Source organism: Callorhinus ursinus, unplaced genomic scaffold (genome assembly GCF_003265705.2).
Source record: "Callorhinus ursinus isolate GAN/ISIS: 27379988/994484 unplaced genomic scaffold, GSC_fseal_2.0 scaffold69, whole genome shotgun sequence".
In the NCBI taxonomy this organism is placed as follows: domain Eukaryota; kingdom Metazoa; phylum Chordata; class Mammalia; order Carnivora; family Otariidae; genus Callorhinus; species Callorhinus ursinus.
Window position 1 is genome coordinate 4,014,118 of NW_027397131.1, and position 18,579 is coordinate 4,032,696.

At 39.8% G+C, this 18,579-nt stretch overlaps 1 protein-coding gene across 2 annotated transcripts in view; it reads left to right on the forward strand.

Annotated features, from left to right (window-relative positions):
• The window catches only part of ANK3 (ankyrin 3), a 681,670-nt gene that overhangs the window by 150,991 nt on the left and 512,100 nt on the right, over positions 1-18,579 (forward strand). The window contains exon 1 of one of the 2 annotated variants that reach the window (XM_073886216.1): positions 10,097-10,669. The exons of the other annotated variant lie outside the window; for it this stretch is intronic. Coding sequence (XP_073742317.1) covers positions 10,607-10,669 — 63 coding nt within the window. The 5' untranslated portion in view covers positions 10,097-10,606. Of the gene's footprint in view, positions 1-10,096; positions 10,670-18,579 lie in introns of those variants that run through there. 2 annotated transcript variants of the gene reach the window in all.

Here is an 18,579-nt window from a genome sequence, read left to right on the forward strand (position 1 = left end):
ATAATCGCCTGAGCTTTCAGTGAGTCATCTTTTTGCCGGTGGAGGGTCTTATCTTGATGTCAGTGGCTGCTGACTGATCAGGGTGGTGGTTGCTGAAGGTTGGGGTGACTGTAGCAATTTCTTAAATAAGACAGCAATGAAGTTTGCTGCATTGATTGATTCTTCCTTTCATGAATGATTTCTGTATAGTGTGTGATGCTGTTTGATAGCGTTCTCCAGAGTGGAACTTCTTTCAAAATTGGATTCAATCCTCTCAAACCCTGCCCTTGCTTTATCAACTAGGTTTATGTAATATTCTCAATCCTTTGTTGTCATTTCAACAGTCTTCACGGCATCTTCACCGGGAGTAGATTCCATCAAGAAAACACTTTCTTTGCTCATCTGTAAGAAATAGCTCCTCAGCTGTTCAAGTTTGGTCATGAGATTGCAGCCATGCAGTCCCATCTTCAGGCTCTACTTCTAATTCTAGTCCTCTTGCTGTTTCCACCACACCTGCAGTTACTTCCTCCACTGAAGTCTCGAACCCCTCCAAGTCATCCGTGAGGGTTGGAATCTACTTCTACCAAACTCCTGTGGATGTTGATCTTTTGACCTCTTCCCATGAATTTTGAATGCTCTGAATGGCATCTCAGAGTGGTGAATCCTTTCTAGAAGGTTTTGCACTGATTTTGCCCAGATCCATCAGAGGACTCCCCATCTATGGCAGCCGCAGCCTTATGAAATGTATTCCTTAAATAATAAGACTTGAAAATTAGAATTATTGGGGTGCCTGGGTGGCTCAGTTGATTAAGCATCTGACTTCGCCTCAGGTCATGATCTCGGGGTCCTGGGATCGAGCCCTTTGTTGGGCTCCCTGCTCAGTGGGGAGTCTGTTTGTCCCTTGCCCCTCCCTGCTGTTCATACTTGCATGCATGTGCTCTCTCTCTCAAATAAATAAATAAAATCTTAAAAAGAGAAAATCGGAATCCCTCATTGATCCACGGACTGCAGAATGGATGCTGTGTTAGCTGGCCTGAAAACAACATCCATCTCATTATGCCTCTCCATCAGAGCTCTTGGGTGACCAGGTACATTGTCAATGAGCAGTGATAGTTTGAAAGGAATCTTTTTTTCTGAGCAGTAGATCTTAGCAGTGGGCGTATCATATTCAGTAAACTGTTGTAAACAAATGTGCTGTCATCCAGGCTTTATTGTCCCACTTATAGAGCATATGCAGAGAAGATTGAGTGTGATTCTTAAGGGCCCTAGGATTTTTGGAATGGTCAATGAGCGCTGGCTTCAACTTCAAGTCACCAGCTGTGTTAGCCTCTAACAGGAGAGTCAGCCTGTTCTTGGAAGCTTTGAAGCCGAGCGTTGCCTTCTGCGTAGCTATGGAAGTCCTAGATGACATCTTCTTTCGCTAGAAGACTGTTTGTCTACAGTGACAATCTGCTGTGTAGTGTAGCCATCTTCATTATTCTCCTAGCGAGATCTCCTGGATAACTTGCTATGGCTTCTGTATCGGCACCTGCCACTTCCCCTTGCACTTTTATGTTCTGGAGATGGCTTCTTCCCTTAAAGCTTATTTGCCAAGCTCTGCCGGCTTCAGACTTTTCTTCTGCAGCTTCCTCACCTCTCTTGGCCTTCACAGAACTGAAGAGAGTCAGGGCCTTGCTCTGGATTAGGCTTTGGTTTAAGGGAATGTTTTGACTAGTTTGATCTTCTGTCCAGACCACTCAAACTTCCTCCATATCAGCAGTAAGGCTATTTCCTTTTTTTTTTAAACATTTTATTTCTTCATTAGAGAAAGAGAGAGAGTTCAAGAGAGCACAAGCCAGGGGGAGGGGCAGGGGGAAAGGGAGAAGCAGACTCCCCGCTGAGCAGGGAGCCCCGTGCAGGGCTCTGTCCCAGGACTCTGGGATCACGACCTGAGCGGAAGGCAGGAGGCCCTGGCTGTTTCACTTTCCTGTCATTCATGTGTTCACTGGAGTAGCACTTTTAATTTCCTTCAAGAACTTTTCCTTTGCATTCACAACATGGCTCTTTGGCATAAGAACCCTAGCTTTTGGCTTATGTTGGCTTTTGCTGTATCTTCTTACTAAGCTTAATCATTTCTAGCTTTGGATTTAAAGTGAGAGACATGCAATTCTTCTTTTCCTTTGAACACTTAGGGCCTATTTTAGAGTCTATAATTGGCCTCATATCAATATTGTTGTGTCTCAGGAAAAAGGGAGGCCTGAGGAGAGGGAGTAGGGTGGGAGAGCAGCCAATCAGCATAGCAGTGAGAACACACACGTTTATCAGTTAAGGTTGGTATGTTATAGGAGTGTGGTTTGTGGCACCTCAAAATAATTACAATAGTCACTGCAAAGATCACTGATCACAGATCACCATAACAAATATAATAATAATGAAAAAGTTAGAAATATTGTGACAATTACCAAAATGGGACCCGGACACACGAAATGAGCAGATGCTGTTGGAAAAATGGCTTCAACAGACTTGCTCAAGACATGGTTGCCACAGACCTTCAATTTGTAAGAAATGCAGTATTTACAAAGCTCACAAAAGTGAAGGGCAATAAAACGAGGCATGCCTGTGCTTTGTCTACTCCCACATAGGTAGAGAAGAGAAGCCTGGAGTTCATTTCTGTGGGAATTTTTTCTATCCTTCAGGCCTGAAAAAGACCTGGTCAGATGACGCAGACCAGATTCCTTGTGAAGGTGTTCTGTGCATTTATTTGGGGAGGTTTTCAGTTTTTGGATGAACATATCTTTAGCATTTACATTCTAAGTGTAAATGTTAAATTCCCTTTTGTAAAAAATTTTTTTTAAAGATTTTATTTATTTATTTGAGAGAGAGAGAGAATGAGAGATAGAAAGCACGAGAGGAAAGAGGGTCAGAGGGAGAAGCAGGAAGCCCGATGTGGGACTCGATCCCGGGACTCCAGGATCATGACCTGAGCCGAAGGCAGTCGCTTAACCAACTGAGCCACCCAGGCGCCCTGTAAAAATTTTTTTATAGACTCTGTTACAAGAGTTGAGTAATGAAGATTGCCTACATACTTGGGTTAATTGTTTGGAGAACTTTCTTAATAACTTTGTAAGCTGTTACAGTGAAGAATCCTAGAGAATAATTACATTTTACTATAGAATCTTACTATAAAGATCAGTTATATCAAGCTGACCTTAATTTACATGGAAAAATTCTTGTTCTTTAAAAAATCTTTTGTAGCAAGGGTGAGGCAGGAGCAGAATTCGGACATGTTTGTTATTGCAGGGCTGGCTTTGAGTTAACTGAAAATGGTGTGTTTGTGTGTGTGTGTGTGTGTGTGTGTGTGTGTGTGTGTGTGTGTGTACTGGCTGTCATCAAACAGGACTTCTTAGAAACTGATTTAGATAGCAGTTGTGGGTCCCTAGTTGTGTCCTCATTTCTCCTTTTGATTAGAGTAGAGGCTGTGCGTCTCTTAGTCCTCGGATTCTTAGGCCTAGAAATAAGCTCACCTTCACTGATTATCCTAATAGACTTGAGTACCATCACAAAAATAAAATTCACAGAATAAGCAATGACAGTGATTAGTAAATGTAAAGAGAGTCAACTTTTCTACCAATCAAAGAAATGCAAATTGCAACCCAGCATGATAATATTTTTCTCTTGTCAGTTTGGCAAAAATATTATAAAAGACCAATGCTAGGTTATGTGGGTGAAGGTGTCCGTAAACACGCATGTTTGTACGTTGTTGAGGAATGTTTCGATTGATACTGAATGACAAGTTCTGGGTGAGTGTTTCTCTTACTGCTTATCCTGAGGTGATTTTCTTAAGCCATTTTAGACTGTCTTAAATGCATAAATCATTTAAAATTAGAGGCATAGGGACTCTTGGGTGGCTCAGTCGTTAAGCGTCTGCTTTCAGCTCAGGTCATCATCCAGGGGTCTGGGAATCGAGCCCCGCATTGGGCTCCCTGCTCAGTGGGGAGCATGCTTCTCCCTCTGCCTGCCGCTCCCCCTGCTTGTTCCCTCTCTCTCTCTCCTTTTCTCTCTGACAAATAAAATAAAATCTTAAAAAAATTAAAAAATAAAATTAGAGGCATAATTTCATAATCTTGTGTCAAAAGTATCAATAATAAAAATAATTTAAGGATGTTTATAAAAGCATTGACATTGTCCTGGAATCCTTCACTTCAAGAGGAGTTTGCGTTTTCACTTATTTGGTTGGGGAATATGGGCCAAGGACCATGATGTATTCAGAGTACTGTGTGGCATTTGATATACACTTATGGTAAAATTAAAGATATTACCTTAACTTTGTAATGCTTGTAACTAATCTGAGGATTAGCCCCGCATGACATGATGAAAATGTCATTGGCTGGAGCCCTGGCCTGGCATTAGTCCCAACATCATCTTGGACCGTGTGGTTAAGTGAGGCGACGTCCTGGTTTCACACGTGTGCGTAGAGGTGAGCGGGAGGCTTCTAGGGCAGCAGTCTAGATCTTCATTTCACAGACTCTCTGCTTCGGTAACCAATCCCTCTTTTTTGTAGTTCCTCCTTTATTTTTTTTTTTAACTTTTGCTGCTAGAAAAATCTCTCAAACCCATTCCTTCTCTTATTCCATGAAAAATGATTTCAAGCATTTGTGCCAACAATTATTAAGCAAAATGAAATACCAAGTAGCAGGTGTAGACATAGTTGTCACTATATCATGATAGCTTTAGTTAAGGCAGCATTAATATTAGTAAAAGCTTTTAAGATACCATGAGATATTGCTTAAGTCAGAGTTTTTTAAAAATCAGATTTTTTTTTCTAATCCCTTTTATTTCAACCATTGAAAGAATAAGCGTTTCCATATTACTATGTTGTTTGGAATGTGAAGATTGAGAAGCAGTCTTAGGAGGACATTTGATGGGGAAGGACGCCCTTAGAGCTGTATCTGGTCGTCTTTTGCATAGACTTTCCCCAGCGATGAAAGAAAACCTGGCAGAACCTCTGACCCCATTTGGGTGTGGACCCAAACATAAACAAACATCCATAGTTCTTAATCATTGTAATATTAGCATTGCTAGGGATTATCTTTTACAAAGCAAGGGAATTTCTTTAGACTCTGTCACCATGGTTGTTTTAAAATCATTTAGAATCTCTATTGTTATTAAATAAAACACATGGTTTTAGGGAAGATCACAGGAATGACTCATCAGTCCTCACCTCCCAAAAGGATGGATACCTGGTGTGTAAAAACTACCAGGCCTCCAAAGAGAATTGTTAGCCTAGTGCAAGGAGATTGCCCTGCTCAGAAAATCACACCAATGAAAATGCAGAGGTTCAGGGAAGAAAACAAACAAAATCCAAACCACTCATTTATAGGCTCTATCTTTTTGGAACATTCTGTCTTTCCCTGTTTTACTAATCCACTTTGATTATATCATTATATTTTAATGGGCACAGGGCTAAATAATCCGGAAAGAAAGAACACCCAGGACAAAACAGGCTATTCCTGCTCTGGACCTGCCTGAAGGGTTCTGATGTACTGTCAAAAATGGAACCAGTATATCAGAATTATAATTTTGCAGATAATGTTGCTTTGAGCAAAGCTAGGTTTAAAGAATTTTATTTGAACAAAAAAAAGCACCAATGAGTGATACAGATGGCCGTTGGATATGGCAGAAACCATGGTGGTAGTTGAGAAGGGGCTGAAAACTGAGACTCAGTTCACTCTCTCATTCTCCTTTACCTCATGCCCACACCTGCCTGAATGTTCCACTGCTCTGAGCAAATGTAGGGATGTCACTGTGTGTCATTGTTTGATACGAAGACTCAAACACTAGTGGCTTAAATGCAGAGAGTGTGTTCCTTCAGATGTTTTCATTCACATTAGAAATATCAAGACATTGTATAAAACGTAATAGTTTTGTTACATAAAATTGCACTGTGATACTTTTTATATTTGTAAATCATCACTAGGGATATCCCAGAAGTTTAGGGGCTCTAGCACATCACTTGAGGTGGCGGGCGTGCGGAAAGATGAGGCAGTGGTGATCATGGTGGGAGCACCTCAGCCCAAAATTAACCTGAGGCAACCCCAAAGCTTTGGGGAAGAGAGTGACCAGTTTGGCTTATGAAGTGATCACCTATTTCTGTCATACTCTTTCTCCTGTTTCTTGCCTCTGGGCACTCACCCCAAATAGGGCAGGGTAAATACCAGAGCCTCACAGTGAAGCTTCCTACGAAACCTAGTCACGTGTTTTGTTTTTTTAATTTAAAGTACATGCATGACTATTGAAGGCACATTTGCTTACCACTGAAGATGATCTCAGATCTCACCGTGGGGCCACTTTACCCTCTCTGCGAGGTACTGGTAGTGGAAAGAAAGCCCTTCCGTGGAGCCGTCGGTGGAACTGCGGGTGGTCCCAGTCCTGCTCTTGCTGGCTGAGTGACCCTCAGGGAAGACGTGTCAGGGCCACAGGTGGGTCAAGAGAGGACATCACCACCACGTTCCCCTCAGCTTTAAAGATCCTAGGGTTTTCAGAAAATAGCTTATTTCCCTGTAGTTTTGTCTTTAGCTTTAAAAGCATTGTAAACATCGAGGACGAATGAGTGGTATCAAGGGAGTGCTGTTAGTCAGATGTAGCAACTACTTTAGCTTGCCAACCAGCAGTGTGACTTACAGTAAGTACATGATGTCCCAGCCTTAAAAATAAAATTAGTCTCTTCATATAGGTATTTCTGCTGGACTTAAGTGGAAAGTTTCGTTTTTTACTTTTAATTTGATGCACTTTAATTTTAGCCAAGAAATTATATCAGTGTTAGTGTGTTCAAGTGAATTCTATGCAGAATATAGCATAAAACATTTGCTTCCTAATAACTCCTGCCCCGCGATTTCTCCTCTGGTAGGCCACTTTCATTTTAAAAATAGATCTGTTCTACGAGACTTAACTTGGCCCTGGTTGTTGTCCTCTTATGCGAGTTATTTAATTTAAAAATAGAACTGTCTCAGTAGATCTGTATCAACTAGTTTAGGATCGTTTCTATCTGGAGGAAACTCTAATTAGGCAGGCAGTTCTGTGCGGTCATGTTTGGGCGCATTGCAATCCAGTCATGCTGTCCTCTTCGGTGATCTGACAGAGAGCTTTGTTTCCAAGTTGATAATTTCAGTGTATTTAGCTTATAATTTTTTCTTAGGCTAAATTTAATTTCCTGAAGGGTTAGGGGAATTTTATAATTTGGATGAAAAAGAGATTACCATCAGAAAGTAGTTAATATTTAACATTTTTGGAACAAGGAATCATACCTAGACTGTTTTTAGATCCATCAAATTACTCTTTTATCCAGAGCAATTTTAATTTAATGTGCATTGGTACACCTTTAGGCTTATTAAAAACAATCAGTATTTCTATGAATGCATATTTCTAGAGTACAAGTGTAGGCAAGACCATTAAACAATGATAAGGAACAATTTTTCTATTTTCTACATCTAAGTTTTAATTTTTCAAACTTTAAATGAAATTTATCTGATTTTACAAAGTGAAATATGTTTCGCATTGTGAGGAATTAAATTACTATTGATTTTGTGATGTTTTAAGGGCTTAATTTTAACACAGAAACTCTTTTTGCCTTACAGATTTTTAGAGATTTGTTCCTTCAAAAGGTCTAGAACTTACCAAGTTCCAGAAAACGAACATAAAACGTGTTATACATCACATACTGTTATTATTAAACTATAGCTTAACATTTTGTTACTTAATTATACAGTTTTGCATATTTTAAAGTTAATTTTTGAAACTGGGCTTTCTATCAGATTTGATTATACAATGTGACATCTGGAAAAATGATTCAGTCAGATTTATGAATTCCTTGTCTATAAGGATAATTCCTTCCTAAAGTGATCTTTTGTAGAATTTTGCTATATAATTTTATTTTTAAAAGTCCTGTTTTTTTCCATCTAACCAGCAGAGAGCACTTTAGCTTGTAACATGAGCATCAAATATATAAGTGAAGAGTCAAGATCATGCTTTATCAAAGAAATGGGCAATTATCATCACTCACAACCTCATTGTCTCCTGTCAGTTCCAGTTTAATTAATCAATTTCCTAAATTTTTCATCAAATTTAAACATACTTTTATAGTTTCAAAAAGTTATTATAATGGCATTTTCCCCAAACACATTCTTGTGCTATTTACTTGGCCAGAAATATTCATGTTAGTTTGATTTTATATATTTGATATAATTTGTAAATTTTTCCACGAATAGACTAAATGTAGTCTCAATTTCTGTGTACCTTTGATTTTTTTTTTTTTTTAAAGCGCTCTACTCTGGATACTAGGTAAATAATTAGTGACAAAGACTTTTCTGGAAGGGGATTCAACTCAGTACTTCTTTAGATAGTGGGAATCAAAATGTCAGGATTCTACTCTAAATGGATGCATTATCTCTGTTGCTTAACTAGTGAAAAATGCAAAGATTTAGATAGTCTGATTTCAGTCCACCTGCTTACGTCCTTTAGTTTATACAGAATTTGCATAAAGCACCTACCTCACCTTTGTCCTTCAAAAGGCCCGCGAGTAACTAGCCTAGGCTCATTCAATCAAGTATATGAAGGGTAGAGGCAGTAAGGAGCTGCCGGGTCCACGGATTTCCCTGTGTTTTGAAGATGAGGAAGGGTAGAATCAGGGAAGACGTTCAAAAGGCTTATTCTGCTGTAATAAGATTTTTGACCTTTTATTGTGTGATAACAAGGATGTTGAGAAATGGCAGCAGAAAGTGAGGAGAGGTAGCCGTTCAAAGTCAGAGAAGAAACGTGCAAAGGGGGTTATATGCCTGACACCATTCGGGATTCTGGCCACACCAGACTTACTAAGATGTGTATTATTGTTTAAGTAATGTGAAAGCTCACAGTGAAAAAGTAGCTCCGTTAGCTAACCCACGGCTTATAAAATTCATGTAGCTTGTGGAAGGGTCATTTGCACCCCTGTCCCCCGCCTGCATGGCCATGGGGGGCCATCTCAAGCACCCCTCACAATTCAGTTTTCTGGGGGACTGGTGGTTCGAGGTGTGGCAGAAGGAATGTTGGTTGCACATAAACACAAACCCCCTTTCTATAGGTAAAGAATGGGGAATATTTTGGTATAAATATCTGTCCTTTTTGTTTGGTATTTTAGCATCATTTCCTCAGACCATCGCTAAATCTTCCCCCACACAACACTGAAAATTAGCCCTTGTGCTGTGTTTTTCCCTCTAATGCTGTGCTTTATATCATTTTAATCCAATTTCTTACGAATGAAGAAGTTAATGTTAATCCAATTTCTCCTGAATAAAAATGTTAGAGTGAGCAAAGACATGACTGATTCCTGGCTCCTGGACCCCTAAGGATGGCTCTGAGGGGATCCATCTCCTCCTCCCCGTCCACTCTTCCTGTCTTTACCCTACACCTGTAAATTACCTGCTTTGAGAGACCTGTTTCAATCCTAGTGGTGGCCCATGGTGGCTCAGAACTTTGTTCCTTCCTGAATCAGAATGTAACTGGCACTCTTCAAAGAGATGCTTGCGTGATAGTTTCTGCTGGTAATTCATCTATGTTTAAATGGATGGAGAGCAGGGAAAGGGGGTTTCCACCCAGGTGTGAAGCCCCCCTCCCCCATGTACCCAGAAAACACCCTGTAGCCTCAGGTTAGGATGGTGTGCAGCATGGAGTGTGTAATGTGATCTGAGAGCAACACTGCCCTAAAGGTGTTAGACAGCAGCCTTGCTCTTCATATTTCCTGAATATTCTGGACGGCTTCTAGTGTTGGCTGGTTGGTAGATTCATGGCAGGAAAACAATGATTAAATACGAATGATGGCACATTAGGTATGGGGCGTTCTGTAATTAGCCCTTCATCAGAAATCTTTAGCTGAAGATTGGCAATTTGCCCATCCATTTGCTTATCACATTAAAAAAAGAAAAGTAATCATGGAGAAAGTGTAACCTTTGGTTTCTCCGGTAGTAGTAGATCTCTTTTATTGTGTGAATCATTGAGTGTTTTTTTGCGAACCAGTAACCTGATCTTTTATCACTGCCTGGACCGCCTCCTCCTCTGCTGGTATGCCCTGATGCATTCAACACATGTGTTCGAATGGGAGGCTAGCAGCACTCAGAGCAATTTACATTCGGCTTCCCAGCCTGTGAGAAGCAGCAAATCAGCCTCAGGGAAGGCTTCGGGAGATTTGTCAGCAGTCTGTAGCTTATTTCTGTATGTGTGAGTGTGTGTGTGTGTGTGTGTGTGTGTGTGTCTCCCTCTCTCGTTCTCTCGCTCACCATTTACAGGCTGGGATCACTGTGGAGGAATAAGCAACAAAGTGTTGTCAAGATTTTATCTCAGGGTAATGATTAGTCAAAAATGAGAGGCTAAAATATTGATTTTCATTGTAAGAATAATTGACTGTTGGATGTAGAGAACACCCGTTTCTTCCTGAGGAGAGCTGAGCAGTGCCACATTCCCAGCAGTGAGGGCTGGGTGGAAGCGGCCGCCGCCTGCCTGGGGAGCACCCATAAATGGACTTTGGTCTCAAGGCTTTGACTCTTTGTCGTGGTTTTGGATGTTGGAATACGGGCGGTGATCTCTTGTCTTGTATAAGCTCACCTGACTTAAAGGAAAGATGAGTGAAGAACCAAAGGAGAAAAATGCAAAACCTGCTCATAGGAAAAGGAAAGGAAAAAAGGTAAGAAATGAATAAGCAACATGTTCTCTGTATTGTTCTCTGGCTCTGGGGAGGAAGTGATCTTCAGGCTGGATTTTTTAAGAGATTGGATTTTAAGAAGCTGCTAGAATCAGATTGCTTTTGTTTTTCTGGTCTATTAATAATGGGTGTGTTCTGTGTTGGAGAAAAACATCGCAACTCGGATACATTGCTAAAATATTTAAACGGTTAAATATAGTCATTTAGATTTCACTGAAGTAGTGTGCTTTTCATAGTGATATTCAGGATTATTAAGTAAACACATGTCCTAATTATGTGGGTGGGTGTGTTTTTTTTCCCCTTACATTTTCCAGAATGCTTGTTAATCAACAGGGTACAATTACTAATGAATATTATTATGGTATAGATGTTTAGCTTTAACACATATTTCAGGCAAACTTAGGGAAACCTGTAGTTACACTTTAAAATTACAGCATGGAGGTGAACTCCATTTTAATTATTGATCAGTTTATGGCTGACAAATCTCAGTTTGCAACAGACTGCAGTTGTACAGCCGTATGCCTCATTTGTCCACTGTAATTTATAAAATTAATTTTGTTTTCCATGTAAAGCAAGGAATCTTCCAAATATCAGTAGATGATTATTGTAAACCTGTAGATTCATTTTGCTTGTCTTGAATGTGGGTATCTTAAAATGTGCTCCTAACTTTTTGGTGCATTTTGAATTTGGGGGTGGGAGAGCGGGGGAGGTAATTCCCTAGGTCTGGCATTTTTTTCTTGATCCATTGTGGTTAATAAACTGGCTTCCATAGGGTGTGCCACCAATGGAAAAGCCAGTTGTATATCTGTAACAAAGAAAAACAAATCCCTAAAATAGGATTATAGTTCATAGCTCTTTTAAGGAAAATGTGTACTCTATTTTTTTTATCTACAATCAAAATCTTCTGATACTATATATTAATTACTAGTATATATAATAATAACTCTTTAAAATGCTTCCTTGACCCAATGTAATGTATGCTCAGCCAATGGATCCACAGAGAATGGATGGCTATAGTAGAGAAGATAAAGATTGCAACTCCTCGCTGAATTGTCAGCATGTAAAATTTTTTTCACAATGTGTTTATTATTTATGAAAAGATTCATTTGGATATGGTGTTCTTAAAGGAGCTGCTATCAGCAGACTACCCTGAGGACATGTTTATGAATGTGCCATATTCTAGGGCAGTGGTTCAACATCCTGTAGACAGTGAGGCTGTGCAGACTGGCTTTAAGTCAGCCTTGACTTCTGGTACGTTGTGTCAGCAGGGGCTGATGATGTTGCAAAGGTGCTGTTCTGATTTCCCAAGGGAGCAGGTCACAGCTGCATAGCACAAAAGATTTGTTTAATGCCTGGCATAGCGGTGCTGGTCTCAAGGAAAGCTCTCAGCTTGGCTCCTGTTTATGAGATATGGCCTTAAGTGTCTGACAGGCTCCACCATGATTCTGAACGTGGAATGTCATGGAGAGCCCAGGCAGACGTCATGAGCCACGACAGTGCAATCCAGATTAAAGTGAGCAGTGGCTGGGTCCGTGGTAAATCATGGAGCTTTTATGTGGAATCCTTTAACATGGGCATTTTTTTCTCTCTTCCTTGAAATTTTCCCAGCTGTGTTCCACTTCTCCTCATCTAAGGTTATCCTTCTCAGAGACGGTATGAAGTCAGTTGCTTTGATTCCTTCTCCTGTGCATGCTACCCTGTCCCGGGGGCTGTGGGTACTCTTTATGAAGCCTTCATCATCACACTCTGCCCCAGGACCTTCCTAACTCCGTCCAGCCCTGTTCAGTGAAGTCTAGATTCCTGACTACAGAGCTTGAGGCCCTTCCCAGTCTGATCTGCACCTGCACCTCCCAGGCTTTTTTCCCCTTCACCATTTACTTCATTAATATTTGACTCCATCCAAACTGGAGGTCTTACCAGCCCTTGAATCAATCCACTTCTTCTGATGCTTGTCCTTTGTCCGTGAAGAAAGCTTTTTTGTGCCAGCCCACTTGGGTACAAGCCAGATCTTGCCTTCTCCCTGAAATCTGTCAATTCACCCTACTTAGAAGTCAGTCAGTCTTCTGGATTGACAAGTACCTTACACTGTCAGGACACATAACACATTCTGCTGCTTTTTCAAGTTATCGTGTACCTGTTCTGTTCTCTTGTCCACATAGAACCTCCTGGTATTCACCTCAAGGAGGCAGTCAGCATGTTCCTTATATGCAGCTGACACTAAATAAATGTGCCATTGAAATACTTTACTGACCAGAGTTCACCAAGAATGTTCAGTATTAGAGCAGATACATATCAAGCAGGAGGTATCTTTTAAATGAACAGGCCTTTTCTCCCAACATTTTCTGGATAACAATATAATAGTTTTTGTTTTCTTAAAAAGGATGTATGTGTATACACACACACACACACACACACACACACGCATATGTGCAGGTGTGTGTGTGTGTGTGTGTGTCTTCCATTTCCTTCTGAGCCAAATATTCTAGAAGGTCTCTGGGTGTTCTAGATGACCTACACTGCAGCATTGGTGGGTGTGGTCAAATGAAAGCATTTCAGGTGGGAAATATATGCAAACTGCCAAAATTCTGTTGCAACAAGCTCCTCAAATGTTTGAAATATTTCATTACTTATGGAATTATTTTAATATTAAAATTTAGTGTGAAATCCTTTTTGTATAGGAATGTCTCAAAATGGCCTTAAAAATTATGTGTTGCTGTTGAGTGTTTTCAGAACAGATCACATGCTTAGGGCATTTGGGTATAAAGTGTCTCATGAGACATATATAATATTGGAGTCAGTGAGATAAATGTAATGGAATCATTATATTCTTCCTTTGTTAGCACATAGCAAGTGTTTCTATTTTTCTCAGGAATATAAGGATTCAAACTCATGTTAGGAAATGTTTTTTTCTAATAATTTCTATATTTTGTTCTGAATGTGAAAAGGGAATGTGCATGCGCGCATGCATGTGTGTGTGCGTATCCATATCCCATAGCTATTTATCTCTCCTTATGCTGATTACAAGAGAAGGATTTACTGAAAGTCAGGAGACCCGAGTTCATATATAGCCCTGCTTCTAACCTGATGTCTTGGATAGAGCAATCAAACTCTTTATCTATAAAATGGGATTCATGTGTCTGACACAACTATCAGGGATATTATGAGAGTAAAATAAAAATAATCAGTAGAGCCATGTTTTCAAAAGAGATTTTAAAAATGACAACACTTAAATTCAAGGTGGTTGTCATGATAGAATTTCAGACTTGCTGTAAATTGGCCGATTCTAAAGAAGACATGACAGATGAGGCCATATTACCCACATAAGATTATACTGAAGGCCAGAAGTACTTAGCTTAGTCAGCCCCCAAAGAATAAGTGTGAAAATTGTCATTCAGTGATTTTATTTATTTAGCATCCAGATTTCATCAGCCTAAGCTGTCATAACAAAATACCATAGACTGCATGGTTTAAATAACAGAAATTTATTTGCTCAGTGTTGTGGAGAATGCAAGTCCGAGCTCAGAGTGCTTGCACGGTGGGTTCTGGTAAGGAGGGCCCTTCCTGACTCGTAGAGTGCTGCCTTTTCACTGTATGCTCCCATAGCCTTTCCTTGGTGTGTGCAAGTGAATGCGGGGGTGGGGAGGGAGAGACTGATTTCTCTCTCTCCTTCTTCTTGTAAGACCACCAATTCTGTTGGGTAAGCACTGCACCTTCATGACCTCATTTAACTCTGATTACCCCCCAAGAGCCCTGTCTCCAAATAATTACATTGGGGGTTAGGGCTTCAATATATGCATTTGGGAGGGGGTACAGTTCAGTCCATAGGAGCATCCAGAGAAGGCTGTGTTGTCCAGATTCCCAACTTAAATATGCTTAATAAAACATGTGATGGTGATTAAAATCCTTTCAGTTAATTTAGTTATTCAGCAGATGCTGTGAGTAGAGAACCTTAAAGTACTGGGCCAGAGCCAGCTGTGATAAACGAATCCATGCTGGAAATCTTAAGGATACCAAATAAAGGTGAATTCAGGTTCTCTTGGTAGCAGAATGAGGGGGTGGGAAATTCCATCTGAGGCTGAGGTTAGGAAAGGAGGGATAGAGGAGGGCATGCTTGAATTGGTGTTAAGAAGATACGTGTTTTCCAGGTGCTTCCCAAGAGCGTCAGAGCCTTCCAGATAGAATGTAGGATGAAAGGGAGAGAAACATTTGAAGCAGCCTGATTCCTGCTTAGGAGTCTAAACATTGTTTTGTGTGGTTGGAGTGCAGCGGACAGGGATGTGTCATTGCATGATATAAAGATGTAAAAAAAGAGAAGGGCCAACTCAGGAACTTTGAGCTACGGGTCTCTTTTTTTTCTGGGGTTCACCAAAAGGTTTTGAGCAGATGAGTATTGAAATCAGATTTGCTTTTTAGAAAAACATTCTTAGTATTTGGTAGAAATGCTAGGTCTTTATTTTGCACCGATATCCCATTCTGGTAGGAATATAGGGCATATATTTTACTGCTGATAATTACCAGAAACTTAGTTTCTTGCGTGTTTCATTCAGTGACTTTTCTTTTTTTTTCTTTTCTTCTCCTTTCTTTTCCTTTTTCCTTTTCCTTTCCTTTCCTTTTCCTCTTCTCTTCTTTCTCTTCTCTTTTCTTCCTCCCCCCCCCTTTTATTTCTTTCTTTCTTTTCTGGTGGTAGACTGGAAAAAATACTTAGATATTTAGACCCCACTGGGTAATGAGTTCCATTGCAATGAGTTTGCTTGTTTTCTAGGGAACTTCAGTAAAGGATTTTCGCCATTTTAGTTCAGTTGCCTTTTCCATCTTAAGAATCTCAAAATAACTTACTTTAAGTTGGGTTTTTACAGTTTGTGTTTCTTCTGAGGGTAGACCCCATAAATTTTTTCTTTTCTACTCTTCTTTCCCATGTGCTTGCCTTATGTGTGGGAGCTGTCCTTGTTTCTTCTCTCATGACGCTTAAATTATCCAAACGTATATCAGTGTTTTTTGAGGAAGAGTCAAGGGAATGTCCATTTCTGAATTTCATTCATTATCCCTGATACTGGAGTTTTCACTGTTGGAATTTTAGTTTGTTTGTTTTTTGGTTCAGGGTCTTTGATCAGGATGCCTTGAATACCAAGTTCCCTCTAAACTGAGGTGATGGTGTGTAGGCACATTGAATACATGGCATCTCTGTTGACCTGTAAGTTTTATTTGTGTTTTTGGACATTGCATACTACTGCTCTACAAGCACAGAACCTCTCGAAGTCTTCCATGGATGAGTGGGATGAGTTGAGTTATATGGTTCGCTGAACACGATCATGTATCCAGTGCTTTGTAACTCCTGGGGGCCAACGTACACTCCATGCTGAGTAGCTTTTATATCCTTTTCCGCTTCACTATATACATTATTATCAGATATTTCTTCTTTTAGTCTTGCATAAGTAGAAAAATTTTAATACTTTTTATTTTCTTAATCATTTTTCTCTTGACTGTTACTCCTACTTTCACAAGTACTATCAACTTTGTACTTAAAATGTTTAAGTATCTTGTGCATCCATATCCACGAATCAGAAATTTTGACTCCTCCAATAATGAATTTGTAATGGTATTTTCTTGAACTTAATATTGGAGTTTGTTCATTTCGGCGTGCAGATTTCTATGTTATCTTTGCCCAAGGTTTTTGTCCTTTTGAAACTTTCTTTTTTCAGGGAGAGATTGAATGAACTAAGAGAACCTGAGAGGTTACTTCATGATATCAGAATTTCATGAAAAAAATCCTCAATTTAATACCACTTTTTAAAAATCAAATTTAGTGAGGTACATTTACTTGGAGATTTTCTTCCTTGTTAGAAAAAAGTGAGCAGAAACTTGACATAAATTTATTTTATATGTAGCAGGCTTGGGGCATGGACTCTGAACATGACCCATAAAGGGAGGCCTTGATACTCCACAGTCCCTTCTCCATCATTTCACAATTCAAAATGAAAACCGAAAATATTTTCTAACTTCTTTGGTGGCAAAATCTGACCCGACCTGAACTCACTTGCAGCAAAACCTGTTCTGACCTTACGTGAAGCTATTTATAGTCTTTATTTATCCACCTTAGTGTGAATCTTCATACATTTTGCTGAAGTAAAAATTCCTTGTTTGGGGGTACTGTGGGGATGAGCCTGTAATGTTGGTACATACCTTTCTAAAATTTGACAAGTTCTGAATTCCAGAGCTTTTCTGGCTGCGGGGACTTCAGACAATGGATGGTGAATCCACACTTGAGTCCCAAGCTGGGACTGGTGATGAGCCAGCATAATGGAAGGTTAGCTTGCAGTGAGGATGAAGGGGCTCGTTTCTGTCCTTAATCAATTCCAGATAAAGTGGTGTTTTGTAATGCTGGGCACCATATCAAAGGTCCCTCAATTATTTCCAGGTGCAATCTAACAGACATTAGCTTGTGTGGCAATAAATTCGAACATTTTGACATTTTCGTTGTTGTTGTTTTGTTTTTAAGCAGTGAATTGTGACTTACCAGTAAGAAGAAAAAAGTCTTAATATATTGTTTAGAAAATTCTTGTTTTTTGTTGTTCATGACCATTTGATTAGGTCATTAAAAATAACTGGTATATATATGTTTTCTAGAAGAAAAGAGAAATTTGGGGTAAATTATTGTTTGAAGCATTGTGCCTACTTGCAGAGAAAATAATGATAATCATATGAGGGGTAATTTCCCACAATTAGCACATAAAATAACTTTCTCTGTCATCCATCTTCAATAAAAATTCCTACTTATGGGTATATTATACAACTTAATTATGTATATATTACACAACGTAATTTTAAAAGCTTTTCATTCCATTTTTTCCTCACAGTTACACATAAATGTAAGTATACTTTATACTTACTTGACTATGTTAACAACTTAAAATCTAGAAGCTTCTCTCAACTTCTTGTTCTCCTATGATTTGTATAACTTTGGTCATTGAAATCCATTGGTTCTCCCACTACCAGGGAAGTAATAGGAACATGCTGTCATAAGGCATGTCATTAATATTATTGGAGATACCAATTGATATACTTGCTTTAACAGTGTCCTAAAGAAAACCAGAATTCTAAATCATTTCTGAAGTTTTAGTGCTTGTAAAACTCAGAGCCTAGTTAAGCAGTTTACTGAATGCAGGCTGTCCTATATCTTTCACTCCCAACTCACTAGTCTTTTATTTATTTTTTTTACGATTTTATTTATTTATTTGACAGAGAGAGAGACAGTGAGAAAGGGAACACAAGCAGGGGGAGTGGGAGAGGGAGAAGCAGGCTTCCCATGGAGCAGGGAGCCCGACGCGGGGCTCGATCCCAGGACCCTGGGATCATGACCTGAGCCGAAGGCGGTCACTTAATCAACTGAGCCACCCAGGCGCCCCTCACTAGTCTTTTAAATCATGTTTCACGGCACATGAGATATGTTGCTCTGACATTTCTACTGTGTGTGTGTGTGTTTTAAACCAAACTATAATCATGCAAAGCTATTTTGATTCCGCCTCAGTACTATACCCTTTATTCTTTGAACAGACAGTTTTTGAGCACTCACTATTCTAGGTGCAAGGGATTCATCAGGGAACAAGATTGGCAATAAACATACCAAGTGGGTACTAGTAATAATTCAATATGGAAATTCCACGAGAGGCCTCTACTCTAGAGAAAAACTAGATTTCAGAGAGGGGGTGACTACTATTGCCAGGGAAGGAGTTGAAAACTCAGCAGGGAGGTAGCAGGGAAGGCCTCGCAGTGGCGACCCTTGATCTGTGAGCTCAGTCCTGACAGGGACTTGATCAGCTCTGGAGAGGACATTTTAGGTAGAAGGAACCGTGTGGGGGTAAAACCCTGTCATGTTTGGGTCCCGAGGAAGGAAC